At 37.5% G+C, this 18,600-nt stretch overlaps 1 protein-coding gene across 2 annotated transcripts in view; it reads left to right on the top strand.

Annotated features, from left to right (window-relative positions):
- The window catches only part of syt14a (synaptotagmin XIVa), a 47,018-nt gene extending 31,234 nt beyond the window's left edge, over window positions 1-15,784 (top strand). For both annotated transcript variants that reach the window (XM_084390907.1, XM_084390906.1), the window contains 5 exons: window positions 3,639-3,910; window positions 7,571-8,020; window positions 8,357-8,546; window positions 9,131-9,187; window positions 11,712-15,784. In XM_084390907.1, the coding sequence (XP_084247033.1) occupies window positions 3,639-3,910; window positions 7,571-8,020; window positions 8,357-8,546; window positions 9,131-9,187; window positions 11,712-12,025 (1,283 nt within the window). In that variant the 3' untranslated portion in view covers window positions 12,026-15,784. The remainder of the gene's footprint in view (window positions 1-3,638; window positions 3,911-7,570; window positions 8,021-8,356; window positions 8,547-9,130; window positions 9,188-11,711) is intronic.
- The last annotated feature ends 2,816 nt before the right edge of the window (window positions 15,785-18,600 follow it).

Raw genomic sequence — 18,600 nt, 5'->3', positions numbered from 1 at the left:
ATACTGGCTGCTCTCTGGATCACCGCCTGGCTACTCTTGCTCCTGGCTCCTCCCACCGTCATCGCCACCCTGGTTTCTCCCGCCACCATTGCACTTTATTTCCTGCCCTTCGCCAGCCCCTCGTCCACCCCGAGAGCATGCACCCTCCTCAGTTGGACTGTTTAAAGCGTGAGGACATGCCTTCCCGGTGTCCATAGAGATAGTTCCTTGTATTTAATCCCCAATTTTCCCTATTCATTTGTCCGTTGTTGTCAATGTGTGTTTGTTTTGTTTATTATTAAAGATTATCTTGATTTTCCATTCCTTTATTGTGCTCGTTTCTCTCCAACACCAACACGTTACACTGATGTGGTGCTCTTATTATTATCAATGTTACAGTTACGTTAACAGTAGTGATGCTTAATATACTTCTGAAAACTATGATAAAAAAAAATCAGGATTCTTTGAAAGAACTTACTTCTGTTTGGAAGATTATTTTTTTATAACATTATAAATGTCTCTACTGTCACTTCTGATCAGTTTATTGCATACTTGCTGAATAAAAGTATTATTATCTTTTAAAAAATAAATAATATAGCCGCAAGCGACAATCTTCGGGGTCCAAAAATCATTGTTCCATTTGAACGAATAGCAATCCAATTGAAACGTATCTTATGATGTGATTTTTGTAGCAAAGTCCCTCTTGAATCTCCACTGAAAATTAGGGTTTGATCAAAATATATATGTGGTGTATGTGTGGACTCATATTCAACATGTACATTTACTGTAGATGCATGGATAGGACAATGTCAAATGATTGTGAAGATTTGCAGCTCAAAACTCAATCTCAAGAATTTATGTTTTCATGAGCAAAGTAAAAGCAAATAGATTGAAACCCAAATTAAACCACCAGATGGCGCTGCTCAACTACAAATCCTCTGCTTAGGGATGTTTGACATCTGAGTGTCCTTTTTTTGAAGAACACTCAGTACAGACATAGTAGAAAAATCTGAATGAAACCTGTTTTCAATAAAAATGACCGTGGGTTGTTCTTTCTCTGGCAGGAGTGATTCTTACAGAGAGCAAAGGGTTTAAGATCATGAATATATCAGATATCGAGTGAATTAGGACGTTTCTAGAAGAAAACATATGGGCATAATAAGCCAGAACACTTTTTTTTCCTCCTTGCTTAAGATGAAAGATGAGAGAACAGAATAAGAGAGTTCTTGGCTCTGTTTTGCTCCTCACATAACAGGAGAAGATCAGATGTTATTCTGTTTCGGAGGAAGATGATTGTCTGATATTAAATCAATGGATGATTAATAAATAATTAGGGTTATTTTTTTTGTACTTCCAATTGTCTAGTCATTTGTCCTTATTCCATTCTGTGCCAAAATCCCTGCTGGAATCATTGCAGATGCTCAGAGCAGGAAGATAATGGATGATGATGAGGAGAAAGAATGAAAATGTGTCAAAGGGAATCGCTTTCAGAAAGAAAAAAGCAAGATGCTGGTGGATATCTCTCTCTGATTTCACCCTCTGCTTCTGTAAACTACTGCACAGAGAGACAGATAGAGCTGCCATGCTTTTCTCTTGAGCTGTTTTTCTGGAGGCAGGAGAGGCTGTAGCCTCAGGCCATCTGTATAATACATGAGGCGCTAACACGCACACACACATTTACATATACACTCACACACTCATGTTGCTTGAATACTCACAAGTACATTAAAAAACCCATACTCTTGTGCACACATACTCACATTCTTACACTCATACATAACAAATGAGCTGAGTGTTTGCTGTTGGAACCAAAGAGGGTTATAATACTTTTCTAAAGCATTAGCATTGCCATTCTGAGGAAGGTGCTTGTTCGGTCCATGACCGCCAGAAAATCAAGTTAATCAAGCTGTTAATGGCATGTTACTAATCACTCAGTGATGTCCTCAATACTGAATAGTATAGTTATGGCATCTTTACTGACATTCAGATCAAACTGAATCATGTGAGATGTCTGACATGATAGTTGATCAAAACATCATAGAGATAGAGGGCACACTCTCTCATGCACATAGACAGACATTTTCTCTTGCTCTTGTTCATAGCCTGAGGTTAAAAATGCTGCAGTTTATGATCAAAGACGTCATTCAACAATGAGACATAGAAGACAAACAGACGTGCTCTTCCATCATTGTAAACAGTGATGTTTCTTTCCTCCATCCTCATTAAAAGTGAACTTAGATTCTAAGTTTTCATCTTCTGTTCCATACTTTGGTGCTTTTCCATTTTAGGATTCTGAAATTGAAATGAAATGTTATGATTTAAAAATAAGCAAGGAATATTTCAGATTCTGCGCTCTTTTTAGGTCACTAATCAAATTTGTAAATTTGTAAAAAATAATGATGAGTGACAAAGTGTTTTTGTTGATTGGCAACCCTTGCTAGTGTTTGGGAAGAATGAGTTGATTTGAGACACAAGTGTGTTGGTAGTGCATTTTGAATGTGAAATTAACTGCTGTGCCAAGTTGAAAGTTGGTAAGGAGATTGAGAAGTATTGAGAAATGTGTCCTAGCAATTGTACAAAACTCTCATTGAAACGTATTACATTAAATGAGAAATAATACAAAATATCACTGCAAACTAAAATGTATGAATTGAGGGAGAGTTTCAAAAAAGTGTTTAACTATCTTGAAAATTCACAGCATCAGCAATGTCTGAGGTGTCTCTTCCCAATAGTCAGAACCACTTAACCCAGCCACACTCCAACAGAGAGAGAGAGTGTGTGTGTGTGTGTGTGTGTGAGAGAGAGAGAGAGAGAGAGAGAGAGAGAGAGAGAGAGAGAGAGAGAGAGAGAGAGAGAGAGAGAGAGAGAGAGAGAGAGAGAGAGAGAGAGAGAGAGAGAGAGAGAGAGAGAGAGAGAGAGAGAGAGAGAGAGAGTGAGTGAGAATGCACTATATTTATGAGATAGCTAAATCTTCCTGTCCTAGCCAGTAGCATGTTACTATGGCAACAGCCACTTGGTTCATTCTCTTTACAGAGCAGTTTATATTGTAGAGTACATGCAGGTAAATCACAGCACGCTTTGCCATTTATTTCAATTTCAGATTCTCATAAAGCCACTAGCAGCATCAGTATATCCTCAAATTTCCTTGATTTTCTACATTTAAAATGAGAAATGCCGATTTGTTTAATTGATCACATTCAGTGATTTGTATCTGAAGGACAACTGAATCATTTATGAAGATGCAGGTTTAATGAATATGTCTACACTGTGTGTAAAACCAAGTTTTGACCTTTTCTTGAGTTGAGCTAAGTGGTTTCAAAGAACTACTCTTTTCTTAGACTTTACCAGAGACCTTTGAATACCATATAGTATGCTGTATCATAAATTACAAGCCTAGGTCGTGATGTGTGCTGCTAAAGACACAATGGCTTCAGTTTCATTCTCATGTAGGAGTGACACATGAATTAGAGTTTCTGAGATCATTCTGCCGTTGAGCATAAATCTAAACTTAATATAATGTCATATTGTCACTCCAACTGATGCACTTAAGCCACTTAAGATTATATTTGCCATTTCATGTCCTGCACTTTAACTTTTTGATATTGAACATTGAGCTAAATAACACCTAAATGCATCTCTTTCACTCTGCCCTACATCAGTGAACTGTATCCAGCGGATGAGGCGGACTCCGCCATTGGACGAGCTGCAGCCTCCGCCCTATCAGGATGAGGATGGGTCACCACGTATGTCGTGCACACCCTCTGACCTGGGCGATGCCAAATGTGACCTTTCCCATGGGAGCGAGAGCCCTAGACACAGCTATGGGAAATGTCCAAGCGAGGTCAGTGAAGCACAGGACACAGAGAGTTTCCTTAACAAGGGCTATGAAGAAGATGTACCCAGCGACAGCACAGCTGTACTCAGCCCAGAGGTGAGTGTTTGAGCAAAGAAGTACTTACCAAAATACTTACCTACAATATCACTGGTCTACAGCCAAAATGATTATGAAATAAATGTAGTCAAACTTTCTGATCAACTAATTAAACTAATTCTAAGTCACTGAGAACGAAAATGATGCTTAAAATAGTTGATTGGCTCTAGTTTTCGAGATATGCTATTAAGTCATTATATACAACCCTTGATTTGAATGGCGGAGGATATGTGAGTTATAAAGAAAAGGGATCTCAATTTAAACCCGAAATGATTAAAATACATCTTTGACTGGATCTATGAATGGGTTTGGACAGTACTTGCTTTTTAGGCAAAACAATGAATGATGCAATCTGAAGCTGGTATTGCATCATTCATGATATTATTGTATCATGTTATTCCAAGAAGGCATGGATGATGCAATCTTAACGAAGCTTACATCCATCTGCTGAACAAATTGCCCTATATCAGCTCTAGAAATCATACAGGGGTGCGTTTCCTGTACAACAACGTAAGGCTGGTCACACACTTGAAAATTTTAAGCCAGATTTTGGGCCTGATTTGCAACCCCCAACGATCTGGGGCACGTGGCCCGATTCGAGGCTTCTTGCAACGGAGTTTTTGTCCAAGAAGTCCTCCATTGTGTGGTGTCATTACGATTATTTTACTGCTCCCGATCGCGTCGGAGCCCGCATGATCCCAAATCGTAAATATCAAACATGTTTTTGATATTTGACTCTTCATCGGGCTGCCTCTGACGTGATGCGTGCAATAGCCAATGAGAGCGAGCAAGCTTCACCAACCGGATGTTGCCTGCTTCTATACCTGAAACTTGGCAGCCACAAACATGCCACGAAAGTGGAGTATTAAGAAAGAAGATCACCCATATTCTTTTTTTCTCCTTTGTTTTTCTTCCCGTAAAACAAAACTCACGCCAATGTTCGCCGACACCGACTCGTTGAACTATTCTCCTAACGATGGAACTTGCGACCATAATTGGCTAACGACGCTTTTGGGAAACACATAACTCAGTGCCAGAAGGGCCAGAGCTATACAGCGTTTAGTTTTAACCTTGCTCCAACACACATACCTGTAGTTTTCAAATAAGCCTGAAGGACTCGATGAGCTGGATCAGGTGTGTTTACTCAGGGTTGAAGCCAAACTCTGCAGGTCTGTGGCCCTACAGGAACTGAGTTTTGCGCCACTGTTATAGTGTCATGCTCTCTTATTTGTCAGTGTTTGATTTTGCAAAGGGACATATTTCTGTTTAGCCAAAGTGAGCAGAGATGCCTTGTACTTTTTGAACAGTGCAGATAACTTCAAATTGAGCCCATCATTGTTTGCAGACTATTGCTGGACAGTGACAAGAGACACTCCATTTAATAAATACAAGAGAACAAGCCAAGAAGCGCCTGAATAGGACTAAACTATGTTCAGTTTTTTGCATAATAAATTTGATTTATATAACCCTTTTGCTGATGTTTAAAGTCTTACATAAACAGGACAGATGACAGGTACTATCTAAACAATATACATAAACGTAAAATATAATAACTTAAATATCTTGAAAACAGTAGCCAATCAGTTAATAGTCATATTTAAATACAGCACATCAAAATGCATAATAAAAAGCACATTTTATCTCTGAAGCAGACGAGAAAATTGTAGACCAGTGTAATCTGGCAATTTCAAAAATACAAATAGCCCCCTTTGTTTAAAAAGACATGTTGCTTCCTTGCTTATTCATTCAAAAACCATTTTGATTGGTCTTTTTTAAAGTTGTTTTTAGGGCATTGCTGTCATGTGTGATTTGCTGAAGTACTTTCATGATTTCATTACCTTAACATCACATGCATTCAAACAGATGCATGCACAGACGCCTTCATAATTCATTATGTATGTGCTGTAGACACCTACGTAATCATTTATATATTTACAGCAGTGTGATGCAGCAGCACTCATTGTACAGCACTGAGCCACATTTTTAGTCTAACTTTTGTTATATGAATTATAGCAATCAAAATCTTGTCTCAGCCATCAATCATTGAAAATATCTTCGTCTATCAGCAAATATGTCATAACTGTCTGTTTTATGGATTTAAAGCTGTCATATACAGTTGTGGTCAGAATTATTGGCATCCCTGGTAAATATGATCAAAGATGGCTGTAAAAATGTGCATTTTGATCTAACCTTTCATTGAAGTAAAATAATTGGAAGTGGGGGGAAATCACATTATGAAATAAATGCTTTTCTCCAAAACACGTTGGCCATAATTATTGGCACCCTTTTATTAAATACTTTTTGCAACCTTCTTTTGCCAAGATAACAGCTTTGAGTTTTCTCCTATCATGCCTGATGAGTTTGGAGAACACCTGACAAGAGATCATAGACAATTTCTCCATACAGAATTGCTCCAGATCCTTCAGATTCCCAGATCCATGTTGGTGCATCTTCTCTTCAGTTCAGCCCACTCATTTTCTATAGGGTTAAGGTCAGGGGACTGGGATGGTCATGGCAGAAGCTTCATTTTGTGCTCAGTGACACATTTTTGTGTTGATATTTATGTTTGTTTGTTTTTATCTGTTGGTAGAATCCATGATACCATGTATCTGAACAAGATCCTGGACCTCCAGCTAAAAATAGGCCCACAACATTAAAGATCCAGCAGTATATTTAGCCTAGACTTTTTATCCCTGTTTGCACCAAATCCATCTGGGTTTTTTTTGTGTGTGTGTTTTTTTTCATATGAACATAGAATCTGGTCCCTTTTGAAGTTCCAGTCGTGTCTGACAACTGAATATGCTGGAGTTTGTTTTTGGATGAGTGAGAAGGAATTTTTCCTGAAACCCTCCCAAACAACATTTGGTGATGTCGTTTTTTTTTGTGTGGCTTTCTGACCCCAAGACTCAACTAATCTCTGCAATTCTCCATCTTTCATCCTTGGAGAGTCTTTGGCCACTCAAACTTTCACACGCTCTCTTCCAGGCAGATTTATAACATCTTTAGTTGATTGAAACTTCTTTATTATTGCCATTTGTGGAAATGGTGGAAATGGATATGTTCAACGCTTTAGCTATTTTCTTACAACCTCTTTCTGTTTTGTGAAGCTTAATCTTTTTCTGCAAATTAGAACTATATTCTTTGGTTTTACTCCTTGTGATGGATGATTAAGGGAATTTGGCATTTGTGTGTCCTCAAATTCATACTCCTGTGAAACAAGTCATAGCTTGACAATTTCATGTTCCTAGTCACCCTGGTGTGCTAAAAATTTAAATATAATGGGAATATACTTCAGAGATATTTTACTCATAAAAAATTCTAGGGTGCCAATAATTGTGGCCAACGTGTTTTGGAGAAAAACATTTATTTCATAAAGTGCTTTTCCCCCCACTTTCAATTCTTTCACTTTAATGAAAGGTTAGATTTTTGCTAGTTTTTGAATGAAAGATCAAAAGGATAAACAATATTTTTACAGCCATCTTTGATCATATTTACCAGGGGTGCCAATAATTCTGACCACAACTGTATGAGTTCATATGAATGTAAACACACTGTGCACATTTACCAAATAGATCAATCTGCCGTGCACCACATCAAGCCTCAGATGGTAATTGTTCCTCCCTCTAAATATCTCGGTTTTTCTATCATTCATCTCTTTAGGATCTGTCAGCACGTGGATCAGCGGCTCAGCTTCCAAAAGGTTATGACCCTGAGCCTCTCGCTCAATACGGAACTCTCGACGTCATCTTCGACCATGATTCGTCTGACCAGCGTCTGTCCGTCACGATAACAGCACTGACGGACATTCCTTCTCTCAAACGCACGGGTAACATCTCCTGGCAGGTGCATCTAGTGCTGCTGCCCACCAAAAAACAGAGGGCAAAAACCATCATCCAGCGTGGCCCCTGCCCCGTCTTTACAGAGACATTTCACTTTAGCCATATTGAGTCGGAGATGATCGGGAACTATGCCGTCCGGTTCCGCTTGTACAGCGTCCGCAGGATGAAGAAGGAGAAGGCTCTCGGAGAGAAGGTGTTCTACCTCACCAAACTCAACCTGCAGGGCAAGATGTCAGTCCCCATCATACTGGACCCCTGCTGCAACATACCTGTGAGTATGATAAAACGTTATGTACAAAGGTTTCAAAAATGCTTCAAAAATGTGTATATATATATATATATATATATATAGGTAACACTACAGTAAGGTCAACATTAGTTAATACAGTAACTAACATGAACTAACAATGAACAATATATTCGTATAGTATTTATTAACCTCTGTTAATGTTAATAAAAAAATTTCACAGTGCATTACCTATGAAAACAGATGCAACATTTGATCTAATATTATAATGTTAACAAATATATATATGTATATATACAGTATATATTCTGTAAAAACTTTGTAAATGTTAGGCCTAAACTAAAATGATTTGTGTCCCAGGGCAGTGACTCTCAGGCAAGCGTGTCAGACGTGTCGTGCAGTGAGACGGCCTCATCGTTCCCATCTGCCGGTCAGGGGGCGGCTCCAGAGATCCTGCTGGGGCTTGTGTACAACGCCACTACAGGACGACTCTCTGTGGAGGTCATCAAAGGAAGCCACTTTAAAAACCTGGCGGCAAATAAACCTCCCAGTGAGTCCAAGAGCTGCTCAACATGATTGCTTTAGATAGCCGTTCCAGAGTACTTCACCAACAAATTTGTCTTTGTATTTCCTGTATCATATTATATAAGGATTGCAGGATCAAAACGTGTCACCTCTCACCTTTGACCCCAAAGGTGCCCGTAACCGTATGTTCCCTCTTTCTTTCTCGCTCTGTAATTTTCTGTCATATCACCCTTCTGATAAACGCTGCCCTAAATGACCTCCTAACCTTCCCAAAGCTTCCATCACACTTCAGTCAAAGAGTGCAATATAAGAGCTTTATGCCTTCAAAAAGCACTCATAACTCCATGTCATTAAACGATACTCAGCCCATAGATTCAGACAGCGTTATGAAATGGTGATGAAGGCTGCATGTCTCTCTTATGCATTGACCCTTAACCTGAAGTGATGCTGTGTGTGCTTTATGAACACGTTACATCTGACCTAATGTCATTGAACCTTCAAACCTTTTTACCTGCTCTTTTCCTCCTGCTGTTGTTGATATTCTCTCTCTTTCTCCCTGATGACTGCCGATCCCCTCTGCTCTCGCTGTCACTCCTCTCCTGTTGTCAGACGGTTTGTTCTGTTGTCTAAAGCACTTGATAGGTGGGCAGGTGTACATAATCCGAGGTGAGTTTTCTGTGGCTACCTTTATCAGCATCGGACGTTGTTCATCCATCTTTCTTTTGTCACGCTTCCTCGTTTCATCATCGATCCTTGGTGTTAGACTGGCGAATACTTCTACATGGATGCTGAAGGTTTGATCTGTGGGAAATTTGAGCGCAAATTAATGTAAAATTCTATACAGAAGGAAGATTTAGAAAACATGTGAAGCATGTTATCCATTTAGTCTTCATCCATGGAGAAGGTTCAAACGCTTTTTTTTTGTTTTAGACCATGTTATGTTGGATGGTACAGTATGTTATTATTTTCTCTGTCCTCTGTAGTGATGTTTGCATGCGTCCCCTCTCTTTTTTTAATGTTTGGATTTTTTAAACCACATTTTCTAGATCATTTGCTTGAATCATTTGAATCGTTCCCGTCATGTGACTGGTAGTTCTAGTCCAAGATGCCAGAGAGATGTAGAGGTCTTTGTAGGCATGTAGCCATGTGAGTGGTTCTTCTATGTTTGCAGACAGTGGGAAATTTTAGGGCTTTTACTGTTAATTAAATATGTTAAAACACTTTTTTGGTTTGTGATTTCTATATCATGCTTCATTAAAGTAAATAATTGTCTTATAAAAAACTGTAAATTAGTCTGTTAACAATATGTTTATACACGTATATACATAATATATATATAAAATAATATATAATATCAGTTTTTAAATTTTGGGAAGAGAGTGCTTCACACTCTTCATACTTAATTTTGGGATAAAAAAATTGTTGTACGCCACAATAACTTTGTCTCATTTACAGCATTGATACATGCTAACAGATATGTGTAATCCTAGTGTTTTCCATAACTTTATCAGTGCAGATGACTAGTATTTTATGTACTGTCAACTACCGAAGGTTGATTTCTGTGGCAGGAAGTGTTTAGACTCCTGAATAACTGCATCACAGAGGCTAATCAGCCCTCTTGAACCGCTATTGAACTCTTTCACATTCAGCTTGAGGAGCTGCACTGATTTCCTCAGTGCCAGGTATGAGTCTACATTCCCATCTCTGAAATCAGCGCTTCTTTAGCTCGGCTCTTCTATTAGTTGGAAAAATAGAGGAGAGTGAAACATTTTTTTTGAAAACGCAGCAAGATGACTCCACAGGAAGCCCGCACTGACACAAAGACACAGAGAATACTAACGTCTGTTGTATTCTAGTGTATTCAGGCAGGGCAGCAGAAAGCACGCTCAGAGGAGTTCAATCCCGTGAAAGGCCCCGTGCTGCAGCAGAGTCTGCTTTGAGTGCATCTGTAGAGTCGCAGTTCAAAAGGACAAAAGACAGAGGAGTGATGCGGGACTCAATTATTAATCAGTGAGCATTGATTCGTGCCGTGCGTTAATGAAAAAGAGAAACTGAATGGCTCGTTTTCAACCAATACATTTCATCCTGTATTAATGAATGGAATAATCAATTGCTTTTCAGATAAATTGAGAGATTGAAGCATTGCCAGGCAGGAACCGTAGCACTGAAAACATCCACGCTGGCAGAAGAACCGCACCACAACAATATCTTGTTACTAAATTTAACGTCTCAACTTCCGAACCTACAATTATTGAAATAGTATTATGTTTTTGTAAATAATTTTTCCCGGCTGAAAACTGTGATTATTGTGTTTTTGTTTTTTTATTATTGTTTTATTGTACTTTTACTTTTTTTTTTTTTTTGAATGCAATTTTTTTTATTTTTGTCTTGTTTTCCAGTAAAAATGTCTAAACCACCTTAAAACTAGACATATTTATTTTATAAAACTAGATTTCTTTATTTTATGCCTTTTTTTTAAAGCCCCTTGTAGTCAATTATTTTATCCCTTAAAACTCATCTTTGATCACCAGAATCATATTTAAGCGTTTTTTACTTAAAAAAAAAAATTATGTCTTAAATTACCTTGAATGTAACTCTACACCCTTGCCTTATTTAGTATACGCTGTTTTATGAATATGCAAATGAGCCCCGCCTCCACTCACTCACACCCGCTCAGAGATCCACTCGTTGAGGATCACTTTGACGTGATTGGTTACAATGTAGTTTGTGACGTCAGAAACGCCAGCAATTTTCAAACCGTGTTTCTGAGACTGTCCTTAGTTCACTGCAGTTTTAAGAAGAAAATACTCTTAAATGATGGTGACTTCTGAATTTACACATGTTTTAAAGCATATTAAAAACACCACATAGACATATAAACAATATTAAAAACCTTGATTTTCACCACAGGTGGATTTTAAGAATAAATCTGACAAAAATTGTGTGAGATTTAACCTTTAACATAAATTTCCCACTGGGGTAAAAACTGATAGACTTAATTCAAGATATATTTTTTACACATTTTAACTGGAAATCAAAATCAAAATACTGGTTAAGATTTTTTTTTTCTTCTCTAATTTCTCAAAGTACTCTTTTGGATTGGTTTGGATGGACTGATTTGACAGTAAAAGTTTTAGGACTACTGATCATAGAATGAAAGTTTCTGACATCCTGTTTCATCCTGTTTCAGACACTTACGTAAAGCTGACTCTACTGAACTCAATGGGTCAGGAGATGTCCAAGTGCAAGACATCGATTTGCCGCGGCCAGCCCAACCCCACCTACAAGGAGACCTTTGTGTTCCAAGTAGCTCTGTTCCAGCTCTCTGATGTCACGCTCATCCTGTCGGTCTACAACAAGCGCAGCATGAAACGGAAGGAGATGATTGGCTGGATCTCTCTGGGGCTGAACAGCTCTGGGGAGGAGGAGCTAACACACTGGACTCAGATGAAGGAATCGAAGGGACAACAGGTGTGTCGATGGCATAGTCTATTGGAGTCCTAGAATGTCAGTATGTGACGGCAACGATATGTGTAATGGGGTGGGGGGACCAAGAGCAGGTCAGGCCCTCGAACGGTCCCAAACCGACAGAGCTGGCCCCCACTGCAGTGCATTATGAGAAACGCGAGCAGTTCTGAGGATGTAATCTGCTTTCCTTCCCAATGCATTGCAGGAAATGGGTTAGAGAAATTATGAAAACAGAGTTAGATGCCACACCGTTAATGGAGGAAACACTAATGAGACAGAGTTTTATGTTTATTTGGATATTTATTTGAACATTTTCTGACTTGACTTGATGTTTCTATACTTTAGTTGTAATGTTTCTAAAGGGGTTATAGGCACAGTAAGAGATAAATAATAAATTAATATATGTGTGAGTGTGAGATCCAGGCATGAAAGATCTGCAAAGATGAGGCGAGTTAAAATGTCTTCGCTCAGATGATAAACTGGCATTCTGAGATTACATTGCATTGACTTTAAAGCAGGAATAAAATTACTGTCCGGTTGACTACTGTATATGCCAATTTTAATGGATACTCTGACAGATGTGCATTATCTACATGAATGGCTGGCTTTCCTTGACATGTGATCAGATTGTCTAGATCTCATTCTAATACATGATGTGGTTCATTCCACTTTGAAATCTACTATCAGAGTGCCAATCCAGACTTCACTGCATACAGCCTGTCATCCGGCTGTCATTTATATGTCAGCTATTTTATTCCACTCATTCTAAATGTAATACCTTGCAATCAGAAACACGCCACAAAATAGAATAGATAAAAGAAAAATATTCTTTTCATTCTCAATATGACATTAACAGCCAATAAGTAGCCTATAGAACTTTTCATGTATTAACTAGGCCTATACATTTCTAGAAACACCTTATAAAATCGATTTAATATAATACATATTTAATATGATAATACCTTAATAATAAAAATATGAGATATAAAATACATCAAATTATTTGTTAACTTGTACAGTCACGATATGGAACACATATTATTAGTTTTATAAAACCTTGTAAAATTGAAGCATTTATTCATTTATTTCAGTTTACCAGCAAATAGGTAAGCTAAGTGAACCGCTTTCATATTTAAACTATATATTATAGAAGAAAGCCCTTACAATAAAATAATATAATGCAAATTCATATTTGGTCATGTTGACCAAAATGCTTTCACCACTGTAAAGAACTGTTCACACCAAGAATATCTAAAAAGATAAGTATAATAACAATTATAGTTACAGATACAGACGACATATTCTGTTCATTGTAAACGATATTCAGCCCATACAGTAGATTCAGACAGCGATATGAAATGGTGATGAAGGCTGCATGTCTCTCGTATGCATTGACCCTTAACCTGAAGTGATGCTGTGTGCTTTATGAACATGTTCATGTGGTTATGCCGCTTGCCGCTTAAATTCTCAAGCGTGTTAAAGTTGGGTGGACTCTGATTGGCTGTCAATGTTTTTATCATTCTTCGGCTAGGGAAAAAATCGGATTCCAACAAAAATATTGTTATCGTCCACACTGTGTTGACTCGTTGAATGAGAACGGTAATTCAAACATTATAGTCATAGTTATGGTCCTTGGTGTGAACAGGCTTTAAGTCCTGTGTAATACAGTAAACTCTTTGTTGACTTAGCTGACTTTGGCTGGTACCAAATCAGTGTCCTAGACACGCCAATGTTTGAGTTTTGACAAATGGGATTTAAAAAATGAAGAACAATGTGCAAATGCATCATCAGCTCTTACTCTGACTTTAGAAACCATTTTTGAGTAGTTGCTAACATGTGGTGAAATGAAGAGTGTATTACATTAAGTTAACGCCATACTTTAACAACAACCTGTTCCCTCTTATCTTTCGTATTGAATTTGTGTGATCTTACGATCCTGAATGTTGAATTTTAGTACCTGAGAGACTCAACAATCAGTACTGCAACACCAGAGATACAGACTGCCAGTGTTCTGGCTGAATGTCCTGTAGAGGACCAGTATGAAACTGTGAGGATGTTTAAAGTACATGATGATAAGGATGCTTCTCAGCGCTTTTGCTCTGTCTTTTCAAGTGTCCTGATCTCTGTGCGGTCAACCTGTGAAATCTGTCTTGAACTAGTTTCTTTCCTTTCTTGAGCGATGGTCAAACTCACTCAGTGATTGTTACGTACTGTTAACAGCACATAGATTTTGCTGATCTATTTTTGTATCTATATATTTGAGAAAATGGACTCACTTTCTTGGTAACTGTATGAAGCTCTGTGAGCAGTATGGAGTTGTAGACGTTGTTCTACTTTCACAGTTCAGTTGATATTTGGTACTATTTGGTTAAAGGAACTGTTTTATTAGTGAATGTGTAGAGGGTGAAGAGGGTGTAGTTTGTGTGATGTTGCATACTGTTATATGTATTCTTAGCTCTGTTGATGTCGTCATTTCAGGTGATGATGTATGAACCTGTTTACTCCCCTCAAAAAAAAGAGAGAAGAAAAGGGTCAGCAATGGCAAGTAGCTCAACTCTGAGCTGGTATGTTTTGTAAGACCTGAATTAAGCACATGTTTAGGGCACATAATGGAGGCATGAAACACATCTTGTGAAAGAGTCAGACTGTAACAGTCTTCAGAGAGTCACAACTGGACAATATCTTCCACAAAACGCACAGCTGGGCTGATCTTTCTCTCTCACGCTGGGAGATGTTCTCAGTTTCTTCTTGGCAAACTGAGTAGATAGTCCCAAAATCTTATTTTACCATTCTGTCAACCATTAAGCCTGAGAAAATGCCACAGCTGTCAAAATTGCGATGACATAATACAGCACAATGTTGAGATGTAGGATGTTAAATGCGTTATGACTAGAAAACAGCTGTGTCACAAACTGACATAAAGAGGCTATTATGTCTCAATTGTGACAGTTTTATGAGTGGCTTGGAACACTGTTGCCTCCTGCAGATATGGCTTCCAAATTATTTTCCCACTATACAGTAAATGAGAATCTGACTGTACGCGCAGTCCCTTCGGGTCAACCCTGACAGTAGCTTCAGACCTGTCCATCTTTAAAGGGACAGTTCCCATCAAAATGAACATTTTGTTGCCGTTAATGCACTCTCATGTTGTTCTAACCTTGTATTATTCCATGAAACACAAATTGAGATGTTAGGCAGAATGTCCAAGCTGCACTTTTCCACACAACAAACATGCTTTCAAGGTCCTGATTTCTTCTATGTCAGAATAGAACTTTTGTGCTATTTTCCAAGTGTTTCCAAGAACAATTAAATGTTTTGGACGGAAGTCTCTTATGCTCACCAAGGCTCTAAGTATTTGATCAAAAATAGAGTAAAAACAGTAATATTGTGAAATATTAATACAATTTAAAATACTTGTTTTCTATTTTAATACATTTTAAAATGTAATTTATTCATGTGACCGTAAAGCTGAACTTCCAGCATCATTACTCCAGTCATCAGTGTCACATGATCCTTCAGAAATCATTCAAATATGCTGATTTGGTGCAGACGGAACAAGTTAAATTATTATCAAAACTGTAGGATAATTTTTCTACAAGTTTTTGTAGAAACTGTTGATGAACAAAAAGTAAAAAAAAAAAAAAGCATTTACTTGAAATAGATGTTGTTATGGAAGCTTGTTTCCGCCACAAAATAAAAAAAATTAAATGATAATTGCGACTTTTTATCTCACAATTGCGAGTTTACATCTCGCAATTCTGACTTTATTTCTCAGAATTGCAAGATACAAAGTCAGAATTGCGTGAAATAAAGTCGCAATTGCGTGTTATAAAGTCAGAATTGCGAGATATAAAGTCAGAATTACGTGAAATAAAGTCACAATTGCGTGTTATAAAGTCAGAATTGCGAGATATAAAGTCGCAATTGCGTGTTATAAAGTCAGAATTCTGACTTTTTTTCTCGCAATTGCGACTTTATATCACGCAATTCTGACTTTATAACACGCAATTGCGAGTTTATATCTCGCAATTCTGACATATTTTCTCAGAATTGTGAGATATAAACTCACAATTGTGAGATATAAAGTCCAATTCTAAGGGGAAAAAAAAGACGGATTTTTTTTTGTTTTTTTTTACCTCAGAATAGTTTATCTCACAATTCTGACTTTATAACACGCAATTGCGACTTTATATCATGCAATTCTGACTTTATAACACGCAATTGTGACTTTATTTCACGTAATTCTGACTTTATATCTCCCAATTGCGTATTATAAAGTCAGAATTGCGTGATATAAAGTCGCAATTGCGAGAAAAAAAGTCAGAATTCTGACTTTATAAGACGCAATTACGACTTTATTTCACGCAATTCTGACTTTATATCTCGCAATTCTGACTTTATAACACGCAATTGCGACTTTATTTCACGCAATTCTGACTTTATATCTCAAAATTCTGAGAAATAAAGTCAGAATTGCGAGATGTAAACTCGCAATTGTGAGATAAAAAGTCGCAATTATCTCTTAAAATGTTTCATTCTGTGGCGGAAACAAGCTTCCATATAATATGTTGTTGTATCAATGCACTGTAAAATTATTTGCTGTAACTTTTGATCCTTGCTGAGTAAAAGCATTAATTTCTTAAAACAAACAAACAAAAAACGTACTGACCCCAAACTTTTACAATAGTGTTTGTCTTTAAAATATAGAATCTAGAACATTTTTTATGTCCATTTTATATCATGGCAGTCATCACGGGCAGAATGTCCAAGCTGTTATTTTGTATAAAATATCATATTTAACTGAAATCCAAAAAAAGAAATATGGGGTCTGAACAACATGAGGGTGAGTATACGACAGCATTTTCGTTGTACTAAGAACTGGAAAATGTTATAATTCTAGAATTTTCCAACCTAGCCTGAACAGACACTGGAATGCAAAGCAAACGCTCTGCTGTGTCTTTACAGCTTGACAGATGAAACGGCATTTTCTCTTATAATGTTTAATGTGTGTGAATGAGTCCTACCAGTGCCTGATGAAAGCTCACAGCTGTCACAGCTCCTCTCCCATAAGGCTTTTCCACAGCTCTGCAGAAGTCTGTAAGTGAGAAGACAACAACAGACCAGTGATGGACATTTTAGGAACCCATCTTATTCTAACTCAGTGACAGAGGTTCTGTTCAATTTACAGAACTAATAAACACCAGCATAAAAAAAAAAGTTTGAGGATTTATTGCACATGAAGCACACTCTCCCTGTGCTCTCTCTGTGTCCCAACATGATTCAGGTGTAACATGCCACTGACACCTTCAACTTTCACAAGGTGTGTTCCAACTTAAACCAGTTTTAAACAGTCTATACATGTTCTGAACATTGTGTATGTGTTTCAGATTCTTTTTATTTTGCTTTTTCACTTTATTCTCAAAATGCTATAAATGAATTGCCTATATACCCACCGATTCATTCGGTGCCTTACTTTTCTCTGGAGAATGTTTTTATGATGTTTTTGAAACGTTGCAGCATTCCTATACAGCAATGTTGTGTCACCTTGTGTATTCATACTTCTGTACAACCGCTGTAGTTTTGATTTGTAAATGAAGTCTTACATGATACATTAAAAAGATACATTTGTATGTGATTCTGTTTTGAAAAGAATTATCTGCTAATAGTCTCTGTCTGTCTGTTTTATCAAGGAATGTGTGATTGTCTCAAGTATACGATTTCATTTTTAGGTTTGAATTGTTTTTCAAAAATAAAGCTTTTCTCCGATAAAGGCAATCTCCGAATGCAACGTAATGAACTGAGCTTTCCATCTTTACTCTCCTCATGTTACGTTGCATTCGGAGATCGACTACTTTTGACTGACACAATTCCAGCCGCCGGAAACACTAACTGATAAAGTGAGTTGTACAAAACCTTTCTTTTTAGTAAACTTTGTGTACACAATGTAGTCAATGCTCCGAGTTCATGTGTAGAGCCCCTGGTGATACTTCAAGCACAGTTTCATGTGTGTCGAGCCTCCTTAGTGTTTTAAAAATAGCGATTTTGATGCTATCACTGTAGTGCCCCTAGCACTCCCATTCAAAAGGCATTTTGACCGAAAACGAAAATACGGTCAATCTTAAAAGTGGCGTTTCCATTCTAATTATGCTTTTATGCAAATGTTTGACTCTGGTAGATTAACAAAAATAGCCTAGGTTGCAATTTGGTGAGAGTTACCCTTTAATAAATAGCAAATTAAAGTTTGGGAATTATATAGCAAAAACAATTTTGTAGCAATTTAATAAGCCCTAAAATAAGAGGGAAATGATAGGTGAATAACACTGATGCATGACCTTACTCTCATTTTTAGCCTAAACTTGACATAAACTGTAAACTTGTCCTTCAAATCTAATTGGTTGATTGGAATGTTGTTCCAGAATCAACAAAGATGTTGATCCAGGAACATGTTGTACTTTGTGAAATTAGGTTCTGGTAACAGTAGGAAGAAAAAAACGGGAAAAACTACACCACCATGTGGTGCAATGTTACGTACAGCGTGTGAGCAAAAATCCAGTTGTTTGACTGTAGATCTGAATAACTGTTTTGGAAACATTAGTGTCGAAAGACAAATT

Source organism: Rutilus rutilus (genome assembly GCF_951802725.1).
Source record: "Rutilus rutilus genome assembly, chromosome: 20".
Taxonomy (NCBI): domain Eukaryota; kingdom Metazoa; phylum Chordata; class Actinopteri; order Cypriniformes; family Leuciscidae; genus Rutilus; species Rutilus rutilus.
Note: the sequence above shows the minus strand (reverse complement) of the source record. Positions and strands in the feature narration are given on the sequence as shown.